Source organism: Ruditapes philippinarum, unplaced genomic scaffold, assembly GCF_026571515.1.
Source record: "Ruditapes philippinarum isolate M1 unplaced genomic scaffold, ASM2657151v2 ctg505_1_1_1_1, whole genome shotgun sequence".
NCBI classification, from domain to species: domain Eukaryota; kingdom Metazoa; phylum Mollusca; class Bivalvia; order Venerida; family Veneridae; genus Ruditapes; species Ruditapes philippinarum.
The window spans coordinates 2,637-29,194 of record NW_026856897.1 but is presented as its reverse complement, the minus strand read 5'-3'; the positions used below and the strand labels follow the sequence as shown (position 1 = coordinate 29,194).

The window sequence follows — 26,558 nt, the reverse complement described above, 5'->3', positions numbered from 1 at the left end:
CGTAGCTGTCCATTCCTGTTTAAAAGTGTCTGTAACTCAACGTTTAAAAATGATAGAAAACACTTTTGAATCAACAAAATCATTATTAAAAATTTCAGCAAATCCATTATCACAGAGTAGCTTTTTAACATTTGAGACCCAATTGCTGTGTCCTCAATTACAATCAAATAAACCTTCTGCATACATTTCTTTAAACAATATCATCTCTGTTTATACAAGTGTGTATATATTCATTCTTATTCTCTGGTGATATACAAATAATTATGTACCCTTTTTGCGCAATATCACTTTATAGATGGCTTTTCACTTACGAGTAAAATTTTTCACAATACTAATATTTTATAGGTTATATACGTAGGAAAAATAATCAAAAAGTCTAATCTTTACTTTTATTTTACTATATTATCTACAAAGATAGATAAAACAATTAATGATCGCAGTTAGGGCCATGTCCGTGTTGACCATGTGCGTATGCACACTCCAGGAACTGTAATATAAGATATGATATTAGTTAAAACTGCAAACTGAACATGCTTTTTTATTTAATTTGGATATAAAACAAAATGATCTTTAAAACTATGGATTAAGATTGTATTTTGTTTTTGTTGTATTTTTGGAAGAATGATAATGCATGTAAAATTCAATCGTATACATGCTTATGCGTTTTCACCTGGACTAAACAAAGTTAAAGAAACATGTTTTTTTTCCAGGTAATAGCAAACCATGAAGAGAACCAAAATTTAATGTAAAAAAGTAATGCAACGTGTTTATTCAGTTATATGGGAATGTGCAAGTAATGCGCAATTGTGCTGAAGTAACGAGGATTTTTGCGATTCTATGGCCAAAAAACGAGCACCGTGGAAAGTAAATAACCAATTGTTTATTGTGCAAGATTGAAAGAAACTTGACCAATCAAATTTACATATATTCTTTAGGTATGTGATATGATACTTACGCCGGTCATGTAATGTACGTATTCGTGTTTAGTAACGATGCCGTCACCTGTAGATAAGAATGTAAGATAAAAAAGAATAGTTTATCATTGAAATAAAATAAAGGCAAGAAGAAAATATGTCTTTATTTTACAAGCTTAGTATCAATAACATTAGCTGCTCATCAATATCTGATATTATTTGTGAGTCACTTTCATTATTATATAAACATTAATACCATATTGATATCAGGTCTACAAAACCTGAAGTGACTTATGTCTATTTAACATTTCTTATTAACATTAACACAATAACTGCAGAGAAATAAGATAAAATTTGGAAACAAAAACATACCAAACAGTTATGTGTATCTAAGTGTAACGTGTATACATCGATTTAACCATAAAGAATTCCTAATAACTATACCGTTTGGGTCAAGTAAATGTCCAAAAGCCGCCAAGTGGCTTGCTTGGACGTAACCATCTCTGTCCGTGTCCCATACATTGAAAATTGGCGACAAGACGTCAGGTGTCGTTTGCCAGTATGCTGCATATTCAGCAAGGGTGAGGTTACCGTCATCTAAAATAGATATACGCATATACATGTATTTGCAAAGTTTATGTGTAGTCTAGTACTAGTAGACTACAGAATTGTTTTGTAGAGTTTGTTACATTTCAAGCGATACGTATCACTTGGACGAACACGAATGCATTTAATAGAACTATGTCAATAAGGTTGTCATATTAAAGTTGCATACACATTTTCAAACTGGATATATTCATAAATATTTTCAAGTCATACATATTGTCAAAATCAGTAATATAATAACATTATCGTGATAAATGTAGTTATTTTATACGGTCATTAAGTTCATTTGAGCGATCATGACATATTTACGAGCGTATTGTTGTCCAGTGAGTAAAGTTTTCAAAAATGAAATTAAAACTCACTAACGATGTAAAGGAATTTGAATTATGTAACTGATATTAAATTATTTATACAAATGAATTTGCGCAGGCAACTATTGTTGAAAAATGTTTTAACTTATTCATTTGTAAACCATCTGATACATATTCTGATTAACTATTGTAGGCAGGAAACCAGACTATCCTACACTTTCCTCTCATATTATTTTACACGTTTATTCCTTACTATTTTGCGCATGATGCATGAAAATAAAATGAAAGAAACACCTTCATTGATATTAACTTTAGTATCTGAAAAGAGTATCCTCAGCTGTATAACATGATTTTAATACTGATACACGGAGGTACCTACTGCTGGCTTCGCCAATTTTGGATACATAATACCGGCGAAGTGTACAAGATAGTTGCTGCAATGTGTAATTTTACTGGCCAAAATGCATTTGAATGTCTAAAATATTACATTGACAATACCAAATGTGTGATTACGTTTTTGAGAGATCAATACAATTGATACGACAGAATGTTTTATATGTTCTGGGGTCAATATCGTTGCCAAATGTACTTTATCAATATTGTATGGTCAATATCATTACCAAATGTACTTTATCAATATCGTATGGTAAATATCATTGCCAAATGTTCTTTATCAATATTATATGGTCGATTTCATTGCCAAATGTTCTTCATCAATGTTGTATGGCCACTATCGTTGATAAATATACTTTATCAATATTGTGTGGTCAATATCATTGACAAATATACTTTATCAATATTGTTTGGCCAATATCGTTGATAAATATACTATATCAATATTGTGTGGCCAATATCGTTGATAGATATACTTAATCAATATTGTATGGTCAATACCATTGCTAAATGTACTATATCAATATTGTATGGCCAACTGTAAGACGACGAAATACATGCTTTATGGTTTTAAAGTAAAATAACCTACGGTTTAAGTCCTCGTTGTCATATATTTTAGTCAATTCTTGTGTTGATAATTCGCCATTTTTATCTGTATCCATTGCATTAAATCCATTTTCTACCAGCACGTGTAGTTCATGTCCGTGAGGAAGTTGAAACGCGCTGTGAAAAACATGAAATAGAAATAAAAAGGGCAGTTGATAAAACGGAACATCACGTAAAATATTTATATTACAAATTCTTTACATCGCACAATATAAAGAATGCGTTCTAAGCACATAATTATTCATAAATAGTGTTTTTTTTATACCATTTTCATTTTCTTTAAAACGTTGATACAAATCATTGCACGGCTCATAGCATGATCACGCATAATTGTCAAAATTTATTGTTTAATACCGTTCTTTGTGGTATTGTATTTATATATTACAATAAGATATCTGTAAATAGGTATTACTTTTTGTGCAGCATATTGTTTGATAATAATAATAATAATAATAATAATAATAATAATAATAATAATAATAATAATAATTATTATTATTATAATAATGATAATAATAATTAATAAACACATACAAGTGTATATATTTACCTGTTACATACAGCGATGCAAACCGACAAAATTACAAAAGAAAGCATTCTTGATTGCTGCTGGTATTTTTTTCCACGTCAATTGTTTATTAGCTCTTTTATAAGTGACTGTTTTAAACTAGATTTTGAAATTTGACCTGTCTTTGACCTGTCCATGACACAGTACTGATAACGATAGCAAACCACACTAGAGTATTTTGAAATGTGCCAATAAATCGACATACTTTAAAATTTCGTAATTGTTGTGTCACGAATAAAATCAAGATAAGTTCAATGTACTAGTATTTGTTCAGTAAAATAAAGTACAAAACTTTTAAAAGGTATGCTTAAAATAGCATTCAGCTTTTTTGTTTTTTTTTTGTTTTGTTTTGGGTTTTACGTCACATCGACACAGTATAGGTCATATCGCGACGTTCCAGCTTTACTGGTGGAGGAAGACCTCAGGTGCCCTTCCGTGCATTATTTCAGCTTTTTTGAAGGTTATGTATGTTATTAATAGATAAACCGTTTTATATAATTGTCAAATCAAAAGTGTTAAGGTGTAAAATGAAATGTACCGTTGATAGAATACATAAACAATGATGAAACCGCTCGATACCTATTATCTACAGGTTCACTCTCGAAATGTAAATTAGCAACGGGGACAATCCGCTTCCCGATCTTCTTACTTAGAATCGAAAGTCACTGGCACTCTATAAATAGCTTTCGGGACAATGTTTGACGAAGGCCGAACAATGATATGATGCACTTTTCCAAGATAGAATTTCTGAAATACTTAGCTTTGTAACACCCCAGTTACACAGAGCCATCGGTGATTGATCGGTAGTTATTTTATCCAAATTATGGAGTGAACCGATGACAACGTATTTAACACCGATATCACCTATTGGTCACCTGTTTTTCACCTATCAACTGCTATTGGGGAAAATAGGTTTCATCGGTGAAAAATTACCGATTGGGATTTTTAAACATGTTTAAAATTCTCGATCGGTGAAAATATTTTACAAATAACCGACAACAACCTATATATCACGAGATATGCAAGCTCTTTATCACCGATATCGCCGATCGGACAAAGATAACCAAATATGAATCACCGGCCAGATCTGACGGAAAGTGTTTTACCACTGATGACTTGCTATCAAACACCGATTTATCAGCGTTACGCCCGATTTAGCTCCGATTTACAAACGATAAAAACCGATAGTATTTCAGCATTTTTATCACCGACCCAACCCCGTTTGAGTTTGCTTTCTGTCACCGATGGCCGTTTACACATAAAACCAGAAATAAAATCACGCATGACAACCGATCATAACAGTTAGGGGCCAGTTACACAGACGGTCGGTCCCCAATCGGTCATTTAATTTTAAATTTACTCGCTGTTATGATCGGTTGTCATGCGAGTAAACACACAATACAGTACAGCGTTAATGAAATGGTAGAAGGCGTTTCAGTAAAAGTAGCTGATCACTACTGGTAAATGTAAAAAATCTTAAAAACCCCATTAAAAGTTGAAAAAGCTATAGATATATTATATAACTAATGTTTCTTATTAATATTTTTTCAGTTTTGAAAAAAGAATAATTCGCAATGCGCAATGCCAAATATTTTCATGAAAGCATTTCTTAAATAGCCCCTGAGGCATACACGAATAAAATATCTTAATATTCAATAAATATAATATTTTGTTCCGCCGGAACATTTAATTCTGTCTTCATTCAATTAAGCATGTGTATTAAATTACAGAGACAACTCATTCTTGAATCCACCATAAGATACCTATATGAATTTTATGAAAAAGTATATCATTAGATAAACCTGCACGATACTTAAAACCATCATAAACTTCAAACCCATTATGCCTCAGAAATGTTTTTATATCTATTTCTCAAACTAATCTCCTGCTAAACAACAATAATCAACACAAGAAGCGCCGCAATGCGACGAAAACCAGGTTTTCAACGACCAAGTTTTGATGTGACAGCAATCAATAGGTCAAAGTGCACTGAAGTTATTGAGTAGAAGAAAATTCTATTGTAAGCAAATGACCTTGAACTTGCTCCCAGATATCTAAATGGCAATCCAAAGCTACCACTCAGCAAGTTTGGTGTCAAAAGGTCAAAACAAACTTAAGTTATAACATGAAACTAAATACATTAACCTTGATCACAGACACCTGGGTAGCAATCCTAAGCTGCCTCTTGATATAAGCTACCCATTCATCTAGTTTGGTGTCAATAAGCCAAAGCAAACTCAAGTTATTGAGCAGAAACTGAATTTCTATTTTTAGTAACAGTGACCTTGATCACAGACACCTGGATAGCAATCCCAAGCTGCCTCTTGATATAAGCTATCCATACACCAAGTTTGGTGTCAATAGGCCAAAGCAAACTTGAATTTTTGAGCGGAAACTGAATTTCTATTTTTAGTAACAGTGACCTTTACCTTGATCACAGACACCTGGGTAGCAATCCCAAGCTGCCTCTTGATATAAGCTACCTACACACCACGTTTGGTGGCAATAGGCTAAAGCAAACTAAAGTTATTGAGCGGAAACCAAAAGTTGACGCCTGCCTGCCCGCCGACTTCGGCATTACAATAACCCGGTTTTCGTTGAAAAACCTGGTTAAAAACTACTTTACAAAGATAATGAATTGATAAAATCAAGCTCTAGCAAATTGTAATATTTTGTATGAAAGAAAAGGGTCGTCGTCCATACAAAGCTGTTTGATTTGAAGTTTTCATTTATTTACATGTATTGAAATACATCATTATAGCACACAATGCTTTCAAACTGCCACTGTTTTAAACGTGCTCAAGAGTTGAAGAAAAATACATTCCAGATTTTATCAGCTCTGATCTACATTTTGATAATCAGTTTAAGTGCAGCGAGCATATTAACGATAAGAAATGAAACCTATATATGAATATATTATCAACTACTAGTAAGTCATATATATGTATATGTAAGGACCTTTCTAATCCTACACTTTCAAACCTGTTTGTCAAAGCTACATTTTTTAATAATTTTGTCTGCTGCTATTATTTATAACATAATTATAAAATGTCGTTTTATAAAATATGAACATAAATCAGTATGTTTGCTTTGAGGCACATGAGTGCATCTGAACGAAATATAATAACTACATGTTTCGGTCAAAGCAGTTCGACAGACTGTCAGTATGTTCTTGAATCGAATCTAAGACTATTTCGGTCGGTCTTGTTGGATACGCCAGTGTCTTATTAGGTACCCATGTTTCGGACAAGACTCGATCAGGGACTCAGAACAAGAAGATAACGCTAGAATAAATGAAAAACATACTTGAACTTCGTATATTCTTCGTATAGTCAGGGCACGTTGATGAAAGTAACCTATTCTCTGGCTTTGCTCAGGGACTTTATAAAGAAAACAGAAGATACCATGAGAACAAATGAAAAACTGCATTCGTGCCATAATACACAAAATACCTAGTCTGTCAGTCGGTCCGTGATTCCTTGAACCTAGCCCCACAATCCGCCTTGCCTTATAGATACATTTATTTTTTTTAATTAAGAAAATGCTGCGAAAACGACGCCCAGTTTTATATATGCTCCTTAAAGTAAACATTGAATTATCTGTTGATTCTTTATATAAGCATTATAAACAAAGGTCTGCAATGCTGGTAAAATCTTGTATATATATATACTAAGTAGTACTGTAACAAAGGTATCAATATGCATGAAAATGATATTAGAATTTGGTCATGCTCTTATTTTTATATAAGTATTTAACACTTTTTAGTTGTATGTTACCAATATTTATTGTTTGTATGATCAAATTGTAGAAGTAGTGCATAAACGGATAAGATTATAAAATTAAATTGCAAGGAATAAATCATTCCTGGATATAACTGAAATCGAAATATTAATAAAGTGAGTTTGTATTTTGTAAGATTACTTCATGACACTGATAGCGACTTTTTTGTTCTCACTTAAAAGATCCTTTATTTATGATTAAACAGGTCAGTTTGTTGTCACGCAAATATTTTCTATTCTATATTTTGACCTGCACCTTACACTGACTATAGTATGTAAAGCGATGTCAAACTTATCAGTAAAGTTTTCATTAGAGAAAGCTTTTGTGCTCGTCGGAAACAAATATATAGCAGTCACATCGAACTTTTCGTAAGAAATATATTTATACGCGATTCGCTGAAATAGCCTTTTGGAACAGCTCGCCGACTACCAATACCCATATTTGAAATAAAGTGTTAAAAAACAAGCCTTTTGGAACAGCCTGCCGATGTTTGAAATAAAGCGTTGAAAGAAATCCTAGGCGACTTTTGATATATTGTAACCAATGCATAATATCAGGGTCTTCCAAACGGACTGGGTTGGACTATGGTAAGGTCATATGACAACTTTCCAGGATTACCGGCGGAAGAGAATCTCGGGGTTTCCTCCTTTCAATTATGTAATATAACAATAATGACCTACTTAACGTTATCAAGTCATTCACCTATTTTGATGTGACATTATCTTCTTATGGGAACAATTATCAAGCCAAAGAGGCATTGTCCAATTTTGAATTGTACTCTGTTAAGTCTCTATTTGATACATATGCCATAAATGTTACAGACAAGGATGAAAGTTTAGAACATATGGTTCTATCGATTCTCACATATAGTCCAGACGTATGTAGTTTTCATAAGGCACTGGACTTCGTTATGCCTATTGAAATGCTATTCTTTTTATTTCTGAATAGTATTTTATATTTGGTGTCCTGTTAAAGTTTCCAAAATTTTACCTGACACATCTTTTGCTTCCGTTGCTTTTGTTAATTAGTTTAGTTATAGTGATTTAGTATTTTGCCAAAATACTACTATGCCTACATTTAGATTCTTTAATAACAACCAATTCAGTTCTGCTTTCCAACTTGAACACATAAAGTATACGTTGTTACAAGTAATAATGTAATAACATCAACAATGTCAAAATGAATGGGTGCTAATATGTGAAATATGTCAGCTTATTCAACATTCTTGTCACGAATTGTGACAATTGTAAAGAATACATATACAATGTAATGATACATTTTAACAATTATTAACATTATTGTACTTCAACAAAATCTGTATGTGGAGTTGAAATCATCACATCTAACAAAGATAACAGTGTAAGTTTGACTTAATTGCTTAAATTTACCGACAATATTGAATAGGTTCATTGTTGTAGTTAGTAATATTTAAATCTGATATTATTGATGTCATGCACATGCATGAAGATTATTCAACTTTCCTCCCATGGTCTAATTTAAAGTATAAATACAACTTAATTATTTTTACAGCATCGTATTAATTAATCAGTCATGTACGAGCTTGACCAACAAGGTAAATCTATTTTGAAAGGTTTCATATAACGACGTTATTTTTCAAATTAGGTAATGGCGTGAATGTGTACATTCTAGGGCGCCTTTAGAAATATGGTTTGATGAACTGTTGCAGCAAAGTTTGATATATCTCACATTTAAGAATGAAATGGTATTCATCCTCAATGTCGGATTGTACCACAGATTTGTTCGTTGTATTTTTTTTCAATTCGATTTTGACCGGTTTCTATACGTAATGTGTGCGCTGACATAATTTGTTCTATTTGACTTAATGTAAGTTATCACTCATGATGACATCATCCTTAATGTAAACATAAAAAATGTTGAAAATGATGTTAACACGCAGACCGGTTCGCCATTTCTGTGCATTGAAGTCTATAAGCCAATGTTTGGATACCGGAAGAAAATGTGACACTTCTACGATAACTATAAAATCCCAGACGTTACAATCCCCGTATTGTGCAAGTATACTTTAAACTTTACTGGCTGAATTGCTTATGTTACAATTTTAACATTTCTTCAACGATTCTTTAAACACGTATCTTATAATAATGCAATCCGTATTCAAGATATGTAACCCCATCTTTTAATTTTAAATATATTGCACTATGTTATAGTATAAAGACGAGACTGTGCTGTGGTTATGTACGGCTATATGTAAGAATTAAATTGCAAGAAAAAAACTCTAGGTCCAGGACTCTCATTTGATAGCATGCCTTTGCTTGATTCAAATGCCAACATATTTGTCGCGTCTGATATGAAACCATAATTCAAACATAAGTCTTTCGAGTCATTACAATGTATAACGTTTTGGTTTTCTTCTTTAGAGCTCCAGTTTTATTTTTTAAATGATTATGCGCTTTGGTGTTCTTATTCTTATTGTGTACAAATGTTATAAACTCTTGTTTGGTTTATAGAACAGACCAAACCAAAATTTTATTTACATGCTTATACCTATATCGTCTTGCTAACAAAGATTTCATTAAACAAAGTTACATGACTTATGAAAACACGCAAGTGATAAACAGCATTTTCGAATAAGTAAACAATGATTTAAAAGGACAAACTAAATTTTAGAAGATAAATTCATAACAATTATGTTATTACTTAATGGTTTTGCTTCTCAATTCTTGGATAGAAAGTAGAACACAAATGGTCTAACATAATAACACTTTTTAAGATACTGCATTCGTAGTCTATGAAAAGAAGGGCATACACATATAAAGTGATATTCATCTTCTATATCAAATGTATTGCAACATAAACAATATCCTTGCCAGTTTGTATTCTTAAAGGATGTACAGATGATCTTAATCTACAAAAATAAAATTTATATTTACGAGGCAGAATCTCATGATAGCTTTCATAACCAGAATAAAGCTTAACATAGTAATTAAAAAAACAGGGCTCTGTTCTAACGTAGCTGCCCATTCCTGTTTAAAAGTGTCTGTAACTCTACGTCAAAAATGATAGGGAACACGTTTGAATCAACAAAAGTATTAGTAAAAATTTCAGTATATCCATAATCCACAGAGTAGATTTTTAAAATTTTAAACCCAATTGCTGTGTCCTCGATTACAATGAAATAAACATTCTGAGTTTGTAAAGACAATATTATTACTGTTTAAAAAGTGTATATATCTTCATGATCTCTATTGTCATTCTTATTCTTTGGTGATGTTTGTTCATACAAATATGTATGTATCCTTCTTGCGCCATATCACTTTATAGATGACTTTGCAATTTTAACTATAATACTATTTTATAGGTTATATACGTAGGAAAAGTAACCAAAAAATCTATGCTTTACTTTTATTCTACTATATTATCTTCAAAGATAGATAAAACTATTAATGATCGCAGTTAGGACCATGTCCGTGTTGACCATGTGCGTATACACACTCCAGGAACTGTAATATAAAACATGATATAAGTTAAACAACAAATAATCTACCAATTAAATCAATGTCATTAACAAACTCAATTTTCTGCAGGTATTAGCAAACAATGTATTTTTACAAAGAACATTCAGTATAAATTTGTAAGGTACATGGTCTTTTGAACTTCGCACACAAAATCTAAATTTAAATTGAAAATATAATGCACCGTGTTCAACCACTAATAAAGGAATGTGCAATGTGTTGAAGTAACGCAAAATTGTGCGATTCTATGGCCAAAGCGAGCACCACAGAAAGTGAATAACTAATATTTTCTTTTGTATATTATGATGTTTTTGTACATCAGATTAACAGAAACAAAAGTGCCCAAATGGTTGCTGAAATATCATATTTCAAACATCATCAAAATATTTCAGGATCATTCGTGAGAATGACGACCTGGCTAGCCTAAGGAAGACGGCTTTTGTGATTTGTCGCTATCTTTAAATACACTTATGTTAATGCATGTATAACATTTTGGTTTTTGATATTCTGTGTAGCTTAGACATTTGCCAAACAAATGTCATATTGCAAAAAATGTGACTTAAACAATTTGAACAAGGTAACGCCGAATTCGTGAATGCTGTACCGAAGCAACGCTCGTTATAAAAGTAGCTGAATTATATGTTATCGGCTTCCCTCTCGTATTATATAATTTAGAAAATTTGGCAAATGTCTGAGTCATGCCGAATATGAAGCAAAGTTCTAGAAGCGTTATTGTTTTTATTTATTTTTGACAAAACACAAAAGTCGATCTCAAAACATTATTCAGATCGTCATTCTTATTCATGGTCTTAATGAATAAACATATTCTTTGAAATATTTGCAGGTTAACAGTATAATTTTATAGGAGCCTTATACGTTTATTCATTTCTTTTTTATTGGTCTACAATGATATATTTTGGTCTTTTCACTTACCGTATTTCGCGTTTATGGCCATAGCTTTGAATAGATTCGGTGTTACTTTTGCGTTATTTGCACATTACTGTGTAACCAGATGTACAGGGTGTAATAAAGCATTTTTTTTCAAGAAATGTCCTTTTAAAACTAGTTATCGATGCTTATCTGGAAATCGTTTCTATTTTGGTCGTTTTTGTAACTTGTAACAAGGTCTAGTGCAATATATTTTTTGCCGCATAACGCCCCATACGCTACTTCGTGTCAGTCAAAAGTATGTCAGCACAGGTCAGTAAGTAACTTATTAAAAGATTCAACACGTAATATTGATCATTTCACGTAAGGTACCTTTCAACCAATCAAATTTACGCATATACTTTAGGCATTTGATATGCATTGATACTTACGCCGGTCATGTAATGTTCGTATTCGTGTTTAGTAACGATGCCGTCACCTGTAGATAAGAATTTCAGATAAAACAGAATAATCATTTATTGAGATAAAATAATCAATCAAAACCAAAATGAAGATATGTCATTATCTGACAGACAGGCTCTATATCGATAACATAACTTGCTCTGCATGAATTACTCATATTATATGATAGTCACTTATAATACATTATTCTATAAACATTTTCAAAGTTTCAAAGTTTATAGGCAAACACCTTTAGCAATACATACATACATACATACATACATACATACATACATACATGCATGCATGCATGCATGCATGCATGCATACAGGCCTGCCTGCCTGCATACCTACATACGTACATACAAAAAATCAGATCATATGATAATTGTTATGTTATACCTGAATTGACATTAAGTCTGAACTTATCAGAAGTTCTGATTCAAAAACTATGCTAATTTTTATATGAAGCAGCTCAAAGATTGATATTTTCCTCTGTTAATTTAAAACAGTCGTACACACATTTTCACAATAATCTCAATGCACTGGTATTTATACAAGACACTACTTTTGTTCCTTTTCTAAGAGGTGAGTAAAAGGGGAATCTAAGTCTAACTCTAACGTTTATTGGAACATCTTTATTATCTTCAAAGTCATGTGAGTTGAATGAACTAAAATGTGCTGTATTTGATGATTGTTTAAATCAACAATCAACAAATTCCTGATTGATGTCAGATATACTTAACAACTAGTGACTTGTGTCTGTTTATTATTTCGTATTGACATAAACACAATAATAAAAATATTACCAAACACAAAGTTATGCGTACCTAAGTGTATATATCAATTTAACTATACCTCGAAAAAAACTTAAGAAGTACTGAAAACTATACCGTTTGGGTCAAGTAAATGCCCAAAAGCAGTCAAGTGGCTTGCTTGGACGTAACCATCTCTGTCCGAGTCCCATACATTGAAAATTGGCGCCAAGGCCTCAGGTGTCGTTTTCCAGTAAGCGGCATATTCAGCAAGGGTGAGCTTACCGTCATCTTAAATGAATATATGTTTTTGCTAAGTTCAAGTATGGTCTAGTACCCGTTTTTTACTTTATTGTATTTAAGAGTTGCTATATCTTCAGTACGAATGCATTTAATTAAACTTTATCAATAACGTTGTCACATTAAAGTGACACAGAATATATTCATTAATATTTTGTCGTCATGCATATTGTGAAAAGTAGTTATATTTTAATAATATCGTCATAAATGTTAAAATGTATTGTTCGGTCATTAATATTGTCAATACTAAACATATTATTACGATTATACTGAGACTCTTGCGCTTCAAGGGATTTTAATTGAGCATATCCCATTTATGAGCGTATTTTTGGCGGGTAATATGGTTCTCAAAAAATGAAACAAAAAAATCGCCAACGATGCAGTTTCACATAATGTTCGTTCAAATACATTATCTATACAGGCAAATAATGTTGAAAAACATTTTAACTTATTCACTTATCACTGCGAAAGGTAGTATATCAATACCGTATGGTCAATATCATTGCCAAAGATAATTTATCAATATTGTGTTGTCAATATCATTGCCATACTATCTTTTACCGGTGTTTCAATACTGTATGGTCCATATGAATATGCCAAATGAATTATAACAATACTGTATGGTCAATATCATTGTGAATAAGTGAACATGTTTTTCAATTGTATGGTAAAAATCGTTGCCAAATGTATTCTATCAACAATGTATGGTCAATAGCATTAATATTGCCAAACGTACAATACAAATACTGTATGGTCAATATTATTGCCCATGGTAGCATATCAGTATTGAATGGTAAATATCATTGCAAAATGTAATATATCAATATTGTAATGTCAATATCATTGCCAAATGTATAACCGGTATATTAATACTGCATGGTCAATATCATTGTCAAATAAAGTTTATCAATAATGTATGGTCAATACCATTGCCAAATGTATAACATCAATACTGTATGGTCAATATCATTGTCAAAAGTACTATATCAATATTGTATGGTCAATAACATTGCCAAAGGTAGTATATCAATACTGTATCATAAATATCATTACCAAATATATTATATCAATATGTATGATCAATATCATTGCAAAATGTATTGTTATATCAATATGTATAGTCAATATCATTGTCAAATGTACTAAATCAATAATGTATGATTAACATTGCCAAATATATAACATTATATATTGCCAATAACAGTATGCACATCGGAATATTAGACCTATACTTTTTTTAGTTAACGGTTTTATGACAATATATATTCTTTATGGTTTAAAAGTAAAGTAACCTACGGTTTAAGTCCTCATTGTAATATACTTGACTCAATTCTTGTAGCGATAATTCCCCATTTTTATCTGTATCCATTGCATTAAATCCGTTTTCTACCAAAACGTGTAGTTCGTGGCCGTGTGGAAATTGTGACGCGCTGTCAAACAAATGAAATAGAAATATAATTTTAAAAGGGCAGTTCAGTACGATTTATCACGTAAAATATTTATATTACAAATTATTTACATCGTACAATATAATACGCTGTCAAAAAAACTAAATAGTTTCAGTTTTATTTGGCAAATCGGCATATTTAACATACCTTTGGCCAATTTAACAAATACAAATGACGAATATGGCCAAGACATATAACATACATAGTTTACAAGATAAGCATATAAACATACAAACAAACGTGTACATTTTCAATGTTTAAGAAACAGCTTCCGTTTCTAGACATATCTTCCTTAACTGGAAAGCCTAATATATGTATTTTGCAGTTTTATACAGCTTACATTTACTACTACAAGACATAATATTAACAAATTTATGTACATTGGGCCATGAACAATTACCCAAATATTTAGCTCTCAAATCAACATATGCAGGACAAGTTAATAAAAGTGATATTCTGATTCAATCATTTTTGTATTACATATTTTACAGATTCGCTCGTCTCTTTGTGAACCACTAAATCTTCCGAATTCAATTTCTAGCTTGTGAGAACACATTCTGAAACATGTTAAACATTTTCGTAATTTATCATTTCTTATAATGCTCAGATATCTTTCATAACCAAAACATATTTTATACTTTCTATAGTAATCTAATTTAGACATATTCAATGCTGTCTCATTCCAAGATTGTATAAACTGATCTCTAATACGTTGTTTCATAGCAGGGAAATAATTTACATCTTGCCTAAAATTCACTAGAAGATAACTGTAGCCTAAATTGTCAATCAGTTGTTTAATCTTATACGCCCAGCAATTCACATTATTTCCATTGCTATGATCTAAATATAATCTATTCATAGGTGAATCCTGATTTTTCATTATTTTTTACCAATATTTAATAGCTCTTTCTTTACAAATAACAGAAAGTGGGTATCTACCCAGTTCACCAAGAACAGCTAAATTAGGAGTTTGTTGTTTAACACCCAAAACAAGTTTACAAAATTTTATATGTATTTTATCTACTTCAGGAAATTCATAAATACCCCATACTTCAGAGCTATAGAGTATAATTGGTACAACCAAAGAATCAAAAAGTGCAAGCTTCATTTTTATATCAAAATTAACTTTATCATAAAGAGACAAAACTGAATTGTATGCTTTAAGAGAAATATAGAAATATAATTGTTTTTATGTTTTGAGCTGGAATGTTACAATATGACGTTTTGGAGTGTTTGTGCGGAATAACACCGAACAAAAAATGAAATAGAAAATATATGATTATAAAACAACAACAACAAAAACAACATCATCATAATCACAAAGAGTTATCCTGCCTTTTTGACAAAGGGCAGACATTTTTATTTTCAATTTTTAGAGAATGCGTTGTAAAAAAGAAACAAAGCGACCGGTTTATTTTTATGCATTTCCGTTAGAAAAATAAATATACTATCATGTATTTTCTAAATTTGCATTTATGTTAATTAAAAAAAAAGTATTCAGGGGCGTCTGTGACCGAGTAAGTAAGATTTTTGACTTTAAACCACTTGCCTATCGACGCTACGGGCTTGTAATCCCTAAAAAACTTTGGATTCTTTCACGAGAAGAATCTATCCATTTAGCTTAAGGACCGTCGTTGGTTCTACTCAGATGCACATTCGAACCGGAGGGGCACCTGAGTTTTTTACCAGTAAAGCTTGAAAGTTACAATATGACGTTTTGGAGTGAAATAACACCGAACAAAAAATGAAATAGAAAATATATGATAATAATAAAACAACAACAACAACAACATCATCATCATCACAAACTTGCTTTAAAACTTTAAAATGCCAGATAGAACATGAAGTTTATATTTTTCAATCACTTTAAACTAATACACTTGTAACTTAAGTCTTTAAAACGTCGATACATGTGCTACAAATCATTGCACGGCTAAGAACATGAGCAAGCATGTTGTGAAAATTTATTGTTCAAAACCTTTCTTAGTTGTACTGTATTTATGTATTTCAATAAAATATCTGTAAACAATTATTACATTTTGCGCAGCATACTGTTTGTTAAAAATAATTGATAAACACATACAAGTGTATATATTTACCTGTTACAAACAGCGATGCAAACCGACAAAATTATAAAAGAAAGCATCCTTGTTTGCTGCTGGTATTCTGTTTCCAAGTCAATTGTTTATTAGCTCTTTTATAAGTGAGTGTTGCCGATACCACTTTTAAAACTAGATTATGAAATTTGACATTTCTCTGACCTGTCCACCACACAGTACCGATAAAGATAGCAAACCACACTAGAGTATTTTGAAATGTGCCATTCAAACGACATACTTCAAAATTTCGTAATTGTTATGTCACGAATAAAATCTAGATCAGTTAAAAATAAATATCACGTCAAAGCGGCTTTATTTGGAATATCTTTAGATAAATAATGTATTAGCATTTGTTAAGTAAAATAAAGTATAAAACTTTTGAAAAGTATGCTTAAAGTAACATTCAGCGTTTTTGAAAGTTTAGATAAACCGTTTTATATAATTGTTAAATCAAAAGTGTGAAGGTGTGAAATGAAATTTACCGTCGATAAAATGTATAAACAATAAGGAAACCGCTCGATATCTATAATTTATCGGTCCACTCTCTAAAATAAACAACATTAATAACGTGACGATTCGCATCTTCTTTATTTACAAACGAACGTCACTGGCACTCTATAAATAGCTTTCTTGACGATGTTTTGACGAAGGCCTAACAGTGATACATGCATGATGCACTTTTCCAAGACAAAAGTACAGAAATACTTAGTTTAAAACAAGAGTGCTTTGTTTGTTTTCAACAACAACAAGAACATCTGCGGATCGCTTTAAAACGAGTCTGTTTAAAGTATATATTTTTACAAAACAAAATGTACAGAACATTAAAACAATTTTGTATACATGAACAAAGAATTTCATATAAAGTTTTGCGCAACTTTAAATTGTAAAAGCTCAATAGACTAAGTTAAGCGCATACGACACGACGGGACTTGAAATAATTGTTCACGAATTTTCATAATTTATTGTAGGTCTGGATCAATAACGTGTGTGAACTGTTTCAGGTCATTTGGAAAGCGTTATTATCCTGAAAACTAACATAACTTTTGCTGCGAATCGCACACAAATTATAATCAATTTAATTATTGATATATTTCTTTATTATCAATTATATAATTGCTCAGTACTCCAGTTGATCTTTGTAAAATGTTAAGATTTTAAAATTTTGCACTTCAGTTGAGTTTCCTTTAAAATAATAAAAATATTTTACAAAAAATTATATCTTTTTCAGTTTTGTTAAAAGAATAATTCGCAATGCCAAATATTTTCATGAAAGCATTTCTTAAATATCGCCTTAGACTTACACAGATTCATTGCTACACAGATAGAAAAATCTTAATATTTAATAAATATAATTTTTGTTCTGCCGGAACAATTCTGCATTCATCCAATTAATCATGTGTGTTTAATTACAGAGACATTTTTTTACAGCCCATTACCAAATCGAAAATAAGATATTACCTAGATGGATTTTGTGAGAAAGCAAAAATCATTTGATAAACCTGTAATATACTCAAAACCTTCACAAATTTCCAACCCATTATGCTTCAGATATGCTTTATATTTATTTCTAAAACTAATCATCTTGTATCAAATAAAAAGGTCGACATACTTACAAAGCTGTTTAATTAGAAGTTTACTTTTTATGTACATGTATAATAATACATCATTAGGACAAAGCTGATGTACTATTTACACAAAAAGCCATTGTTGTAAACGTGCGCAAAAGTTTAAGAAATATACATAACTGTTCACTGTTTTTATCAGCCTTGATCCAAATTTTGATCTTTAGTTTAAGTGCAGCGAGCATATTAAAGATAAGATATGGAACTTGCATATGAATATATTTGCATATGAATATATAATCAACTTATACTATATCATATATATGCAAGTGAGGACCTTTCTAACCCTACACCTTTATTTACTTAATAACTTTTTTTATTCAAAGCTACATTTCTATATATTTTTGTCTGTTTTGAGGCACATCTATATACCACGAGACTGAACGAAATACAGAAAAGTACATGTATCCGGTCATAGCAGATCGACAGATTTTTCGTGTGTTCTTGAATCCAGACTAAGACCACTTCGGTCGGTCTTGTTGGATACGCCAGTGTCTCAGTTGTTACCCATGTCTCGGACATGACTCAGGGACTCATCAAACGAAGTGAGACATTAAGTGCGTTCTTGATGCGAGGCAGTTACGTTTGGTCTTATTGGATACGTCAGGGCATGTTGGTATATGTAACCTATGTCTTAAGCTCGGCTCAGGGACTTAATACAGAAAACAGAGGAAACCGTGAGACCGAATAAAAGGAAAAAGGCACTCGGACCGAAATAACCAGTCTGTTAGTCGGTCTCCGATTCCTTGTGCCAAACCGCACAGTCCGTCACACAAGCGTTTCCTTAAATATAGATAATTTATTTTATCTGTATATGGTTATCCGCGTAAAGATCGCCAATTTTATAAGCACATAGAAAATGACCGTGAATCATATGTCTATTCTTCAAATACGATTCAGAAAAAAGAATCGGCTTTGTTGGCAATGCCTGATCCTTAAAGCTAATTTTCTTAGCAGTACTCTAGCAGTAGTATTCTAACATATCATGTTGCGTGAAAATGATCGTAGAATTTGTTCATGCCTTTTTGATAAATATTGAATGCTTTTATAGAAAATAACCAGTATTTATTGTTTGTATGATCAAATTATACACGTAGTCCATAAAACTAGTCAATGGTTAGGAAAATAACATTCCTGAAATCGCAATATTAATCTCTTAGCACACATTTACCGACTAGTTGGTCGGTTCTACATAACAAAAGAACTAAAAGGTCTGATGGAAAAATATAATTTGTATTTTGAAAGACTTATTCTTATTTATGACACAGATTTCTACAATATTGTTCTCACTTAAAAGATCATTTCTTTAAGGGGAAACAGGTCAGCTTGTAGTCACGCAAATCTCCTCTATTCTATATTTTGACCTGCACCTCACACAAACTATGTACGTATAGCGATGACATACTTATCAGTTAATTTTTTTTTGCTTTGGCTAGAGAAAGGATTTGTGTGCGTTATATACAAACAACACATGTATTAGACAGTGAAATAGGACGGTGATAAAAAAGAAAGATATTCACTACGCGAAATGCTGCATATTCAAGTTATAAAACAACGCTCAATGAATTATCAAACATCAAACATCAATCATTATTTGCCTCTGTGTATGAGAAAAAATAATCATTTTGTTTACTCATGTATCAGAGTGGATTTTATTGATTTTTCTGCATTTATATAACTCTTCATGTATCAGTTTGCTTAGTTAAACTAGCTGTTAATTAATACGGTAATATAAAAAAAGTGCCAAATAAAAATATTAATTTTAAATTCTTTTTTTTTTCTGTAATTCTAAATTATTATTTTGTTCTGTTGGGAAATGATCCATAAGATAATAAAAGGAATAACTAGTTATGGGTATACCTAAGCGTAAACTTGGCATAGTAACCTTGAAGATGGTTCAGCACGACATTATTGTTGTGCTTGTGGTATTTTAGTTCTTTCTTTTCGGCATCTTCTTGTTGGGTGTTTCCAGTATTTCTCACTTGAATACTGTTAAATCACCCTTAGGATATGTGGCCTGCTTTTTAAACTTGTCTTTTGACGTCATAACTACGATATACAGGCTTCATAACCTTAGATCTCCTTTCAAAATTCATTTTTATTTAGTTCCGCTCATTGTTTCCCGTTAAGGGCACACACATTTTATTTTACTTAGGGACCATATGCCGCTTTTCATGAAATGGCACTTACGTGTCACATTGAAGGTTCCATGATGACCGCCATATGAACACATCTGTGGATGTTTCAAAATTCTGAATTTTACCAGTTACATGTTAAATGTTGAATTCTGTTTAAGCCGGTGCTAGTGGGCGTGGACGGTAGTTTGCACTTTACAGTACCGTCAATGAACTGGCTCAATTAAACCGAGCCTGCAACATTTTTAATTATGCTGTGTTGGGCTTTCTTTAGGGATTCTGATTTCTCTCTTTTTTGAGACTAATAATCCGATCTTAAAAATTCTCCTCATATTAGTTATATAGGCTGAATAGACTTTTATAGTGGTGGACGATTAAAGTTAATTATGTTAAAAACGTTGACAAATCTAAAAAAAAAAAGTTCAGTCCACAGTCGTGCGTATTTTTATACTTTATAGCACGATGTAACCTCCGTAAAGCAGCCTCATATAAAAGAAACACCTCATTACAACAACATAATAAAGTCTTCCTAATCTAAGTTTTAACACTGAATTTATAGTAACACCACTCAGCAACAGCCAAAATATTTGCCTCCCAAAGGGTCTGCTCTGCAGAGGTTTTACTGTACACTTAAAATACTGTCTAAAAAACTGAAATATTAGAAATATAGTAATCAATGCATAATAAAACGTGTGTTGTTTCGTTACATTTTAGAAAAATTACTTAAAACGACCATCTCAATACACCTTTTAGTGTATTGTTGTAATTTGCAACATTGTAAAATTAGTTTTGCCTACCTAATTGAATATCACCCTATTTAATTTAAGCTAGTAGGGCTAACAAGACATCATGTAAATTGAGAAGCTTCGATTTGCTTGTAGTTCAAATATACTTAAGAAATAATATCGGTCTGAGCAATCGGCTAGTGAACACCGGTTTATGGTTTCGATGCGTAGAAATTGACTACGAAGGCGGTAGTCTCATTCTGAAGCCTTTTCGAACTTTTACTTTCTTGTCATGCGATTGCACCGTGGAACCAGGCTAAAATTTAAAGGGGAACTGTTTTGCATTGGGCATTACACATCGGTTGCATTGCATTGTATAAAACGTTCGAATTTTCCTATTTATGTTGGCTTCGAGCTGAAATTTCTTCAGAATACCGGAAAATCGGATAACTTAACGAAAAGAAAATGATATTGAAATATAATTTTCCTCAATGCTGTCCAATAATTTAAGACTTTGTTACTTTTAAGAGCCAGTGATTATGCAATATACTATTAAGGTATATATAATATTTGAAGTCAGTCCTAGTGTTTATTCTGTAACTGTTTTATCGCATGACCATGCATGGGGCGACAAATAGGTCAATTATGGAAATTAATCTCGACGTTCCGTCTCGATTAATTTTCTATGACTGACCCTTGCTGTCGCCCCATGCACTGATACCAGCCGGTAAAGCCCTCGTATATATTCTACAAGTAAAAAATTGCTGGGAAATGCAGCAATGTGATTGTCACGGCGAAAAAAAGAAAAAATACCAAAAAAAAAACAGAACTTTATAAGTATAATGTTAAGGTATGTTCAAATAGCATCGAGTTTAATTGACAGGTTAACTTGTTAAGAAGGTTTTTGTATTTTCTGATCGTATGATCAGTAAATACATAGCTAACTCCCACGGTCTAACACAAAATTTCCTAACAGTCCTAACAACGCAAAGTAGTTCTCACTCAAAACTGCTTAAAAACCAGCAATTTAAAAGAAAGAATAATTTTTAATGTAGGCATTTAACGAATTACAGTGCATTAAAAGTTTAGATTAGTCAATAGAAATATGAGGTTACAATCACAAATTTCGCGGATGAATATCTTTTTTACCCAATGAAAAATGTTCGGCTATTTCCGTAAAGCTTCGGATTATCATGAATATCATTTTAATCAATGAAAATGCTATTTTTAGCTATGCCAATTACCGAATACTCCAGATAGTCCAGTCAACGTAAACGCTCGCCCCATCGTGTCTCGGACTAATTGCAACAAAATATTTTCTTTCATTTATGTGAACTATATACTATGGAGCAATGAAGGAAAAAAGTTGCATGCACTGGCTTCAGGCATTTTCAAGAAAATTTGGATTCTTCGATGACGATTCGGAGTATTAAAAAATACCGGGCCACTGCATAATTTAATTGTTATCGAGGATATACTATTGTACACATTTGTATGTTTTTATCCCGTGTTTACACCAGTAAACATAAATAAATAGCATATAATGTATCTTTGGGCTGTTATTGACGTTTTTTACAGATTACAGATCAATTTTTACAATTAATGGGGATCGCCTTACCCCACCCACCTATATTTACAAGCGTAAACTAGAAACACTGATCAACTGCTTTTATTATTTTCTATTTCATCGATTCAAACAACGCTGTGTTATCAATATCATAATGTATATATATAAAATTAGTTTTGCATTTAAAGCAATACAATCTTACTTTTATATACATGAATACACAAAATAATTAAAAGTACACAAATAGTGGCAAAATCCAAAGTTTCTCAAAAATACTTAATATACCACAGACTTAAATAGCTAATTTACCGCTAACATAAATACTAATGACATTTGCACCAATTATTTTTTAAGTTATTATTAAAAGCAACTCAATTAAAGAAGATATATATTCAATGTGCACGTATTCAACATTTTATAGAATCAGTATTGAAAATGTACAAATTCCTACCCATATGTTGAATGGAAATAAACATATGTATTTAACAGTATTCCCCAATATCGTCAATAAATTCAACATTATTAGAATTGGTACAACTAATTCCTCGACACACCCCACATCCAGTAGAGCAATCAAGGCCATGCTTTCTACATGAACAACGTTTACTGTCACATGAGTTTTTACAGTTGCATCTGACAATTTTCAGAAGTTTTTGAGGAGCTGCAGGTAAGTTACTTTTTATAGGTGTGTATCTCCCGCCTTTTTGTTGCCAACCCCACTCGTCAGGTTTAAGGCTTTTATTTCCAATCCATATTTGTGACTGAAGATACACACGTTGACTATGGAAAGCTGCCGCTGCAGATATCGGAGGCAGAGTGTGGACTTGAACGCAAGTTGCACTTGTCATAACCTTTGTCGTAAATTTCTGAAACCTAAGTGAATCAAGGTTTTGATCAGAATTTCCATCGAGAAGAAAAGTCAGTGCTCTCTCTCCATTGCATTCTACCTCTTCTTTTGATTCACTTGCCATGAACAACTTGCCAATTTCTTGAAATTTTCGATTCGAACAGAGGGTTTTCAGTGCTGAAGATTTGCCGATTCCATAAACACGTGAGGTAGTGTCACACCCTGTCAAAGCATGAAGAAATGGCAAGAGATCACTTACGGACCTTGTCAACAAAAATTGTGTTTTCTGTATGTCCCAAATTTTGTTTGGTTTTCCCTTTGCCTTCTTGCTATCAGACCTGAAGAAAATTTTCATGGCGTCTTTCTTTGCGTGATAGCAGAGAAGAACTAAAAGATCAGTGTCTTCTCCGATAACAAATGTGGTCGAGGTGTCCGCTTGTTTTATTAAGAGCGTAGTACACAAATAAATCTGACTGTCGAGTAGTGGAATATATACAAAGTCATGTCGGACTGTTTTGGCGAGAAGATTTTCGATAAATTATTTTCATCAGTGTTAAACTGTAACAATATCAGATACTAGTCTAACCTGCATGATTATTTTACCTTGACCTTTATACTATCAGTACTATTCCATTAATGCTTGAATGGGCAGTTCTTATGTATAGACAGGCGATTCCCGCCACTAGCCACTTCTGAGATTAAACTTGAAAAGCTCATATAGATCTGTGTTCTTACTTCAATCTATTCACATTTGTGAATTACTGAACTCCGTATCCATAATAAATATACGTACATAAATTACACGAGAAATATTACAGTTAAACAACACGTTTATCGTGAACAAAATACCTCGAAATTAATAAGGATTACAAACACGAAATGGAAATTCTCAATTTAGAATTACATAATGTATTCGTTTTTATTCAAGGTTCATATGTATAACTTCGCCGTGGTGCAGAGGTAAGCGGTCTCGTTGAGGGTGTGAGAGGCCTATGGTTCAAATTCTAGTCGAGGCAATTTTTTTTCATGCAAAATTCCATATGTAAATCTCAAACTGTTATAGAAGAAAATCAAAACGCTGTCGCTGCGTAAGATGAATAATAGTATATAAAACTAAACTTATACAGGAAAGTACATACAGATAGTCAGTATGATTTAGATTGCAAAGATCAGAAAATACCATAGAGCTGCAGCCCTTTGATTAAGTATTGTAATGTAACTTGTTACAAGAGCCATGCATATGTGGTAGAGCAGAATAATTTATCATTCTTGTGTACTGCATACCTCTTGAGTGAGATCTATCCACATTTTCATGTTGATATCTCAAAGGCTTTTGTAGTTATGCTCTGGACGAAATTAAGTATGAAAAGTAACAAAGGGCAATACCTGAAAAATAATGCAGGGTAGGTGTGTGCCGCACTCGTCCTCAATGAGATTTATCTTAGACTTATGAAGTTTCATGTTAATATAATGGTAGGAGACTTTAATATGGTGTTAAATCCTAATATGGACTATTTTAATTATTTAAACATAAATAACCCCAAGGCCAGGGAAGTTGTTTTAGATATGATTATTGAATGTAGCTTAATTGACTGCTGGAGGGAACAATTTTTAGAAAAAAGGCAGTATACTTGGTTTAAAAGAAACCCTATAAAAAAAGCTAGGCTTGACTTTTTCTTAATCTCAAATAACCTTTTTACAGATATGAGTAGTGTTGACATTGTGCCAGGTTATAGAACAGATCATTCCATGATTTTATTAAGTATTCAATTTGGCAAATTTAAAAAAGGTATTTCATACTGGAAATTTAATAATTCACTTTTGAAAGATTCACAGTATGTTAATGAAATTAAATCCGTTATATCCCAGGTCAAATTACAATATGCTTCTGAGGCCCAAGAAACAGAGGTACAATTAGAAAATATTAGTAATAATCTTATAAGTTTTATAATAGACGATAAACTATTTTTTGAAACTCTGTTAATGGAAATCAGGGGAAAAACTATTTCATACTCATCTTATAAAAAAAAACAAGAAGACAAAACTCAGGAAAAATTAATGATAGAAATTGGTAATTTAGAAAGACAGTCAAATATTAATGTCCAGATTTTAGATGAAAAAAAAGAAGAATTACTTCAATTCCGAAATAAGAAAATGCAAGGTGTTTTTATAAGATCTAGGGCCAAATGGATTTCAGAAGGGGAAAAACCATCAAGATATTTTTGTAACATGGAAAATAGAAATTATGTCTCAAAAACAATGAATTCTTTATATGATGTATCAGGTACTTTGCTTACAGATCAAAAAGAAATTCTACAAGAAGTAGCGGGTCATTACAAAAATTTATATACTTTAAGGGATACAGATGATGTCAATCTTACTGCTTTATTTGATAATAATAACATACCAAAACTGAATGATGAAGAAAGCAAAGGACTTGATGGTCTTTTAACTTATAATGAAATGTTAGCCAGTTTAAAGAAAATGTCAAATGATTCTTCCCCAGGTAGTAGTGGTTTTACAGCGGCTTTCTTTAAATTTTTTTGGAATGATTTAGGTCATTTTGTAACTAGATCAATAAACCAAGCTTTTGTTACAGGAGAATTATCAGATACCTTTAAACAAGGGGTTATAACATGCATCCCTAAAGGAAACAAAGATAAACTTTATATTAAAAACTGGAGACCTATTTCTTTATTAAATGTTTCTTACAAAATTGCATCAGCAAGTATTGCCCAACGCCTTAAAACTGTTTTAAATAAACTTATAAGTGCAGATCAAACTGGTTTCTTATCTGGAAGATACATAGGTGACAATATAAGACTTATTTATGATATTATGCAATACACAGATGATCATCAAATTCCTGGAATGTTGTTACTTATTGATTTTGCAACAGCCTTTGATTCTGTATCATGGACATTTATGCATAAAGTTTTAGAGTTTTTTCAATTTTGGTGAAAATTTCATAAGTTGGGTAAAGTTATTTTACAAAAACATTCATTCCTGTGTTACAATAAATGGAAATTTGTCAGATTGGTTTTCAAATACAACGCGGT

The 26,558-nt window shown here is 31.8% G+C and overlaps 1 protein-coding gene across 3 annotated transcripts; it reads right to left on the bottom strand.

The window, feature by feature from the left end:
* Positions 1-377: 377 nt before the first annotated feature.
* On the bottom strand, positions 378-16,762 carry LOC132748063 (uncharacterized). 3 transcript variants are annotated; one of them, XM_060737602.1, is made up of 5 exons: positions 16,604-16,735; positions 2,814-2,947; positions 1,359-1,511; positions 956-1,002; positions 378-487 (listed from the first exon to the last, which is right to left on the bottom strand). In XM_060737602.1, the coding sequence occupies exons 1-5, from the start codon at positions 16,648-16,650 to the stop codon at positions 428-430; spliced, it is 441 nt and encodes a 146-aa protein (XP_060593585.1). In that variant the 5' UTR covers positions 16,651-16,735; the 3' UTR covers positions 378-427. The 3 variants fall into 3 exon arrangements, with proteins under 3 accessions (XP_060593585.1, XP_060593587.1, XP_060593586.1); XM_060737604.1 differs by lacking the exon at positions 16,604-16,735 and adding an exon at positions 3,381-3,538; XM_060737603.1 differs by lacking the exons at positions 378-487; positions 956-1,002; positions 1,359-1,511; positions 2,814-2,947 and adding exons at positions 10,549-10,660; positions 11,992-12,038; positions 12,895-13,047; positions 14,353-14,486 and having other exon boundaries at positions 16,604-16,762.
* Positions 16,763-26,558: the final 9,796 nt, after the last annotated feature.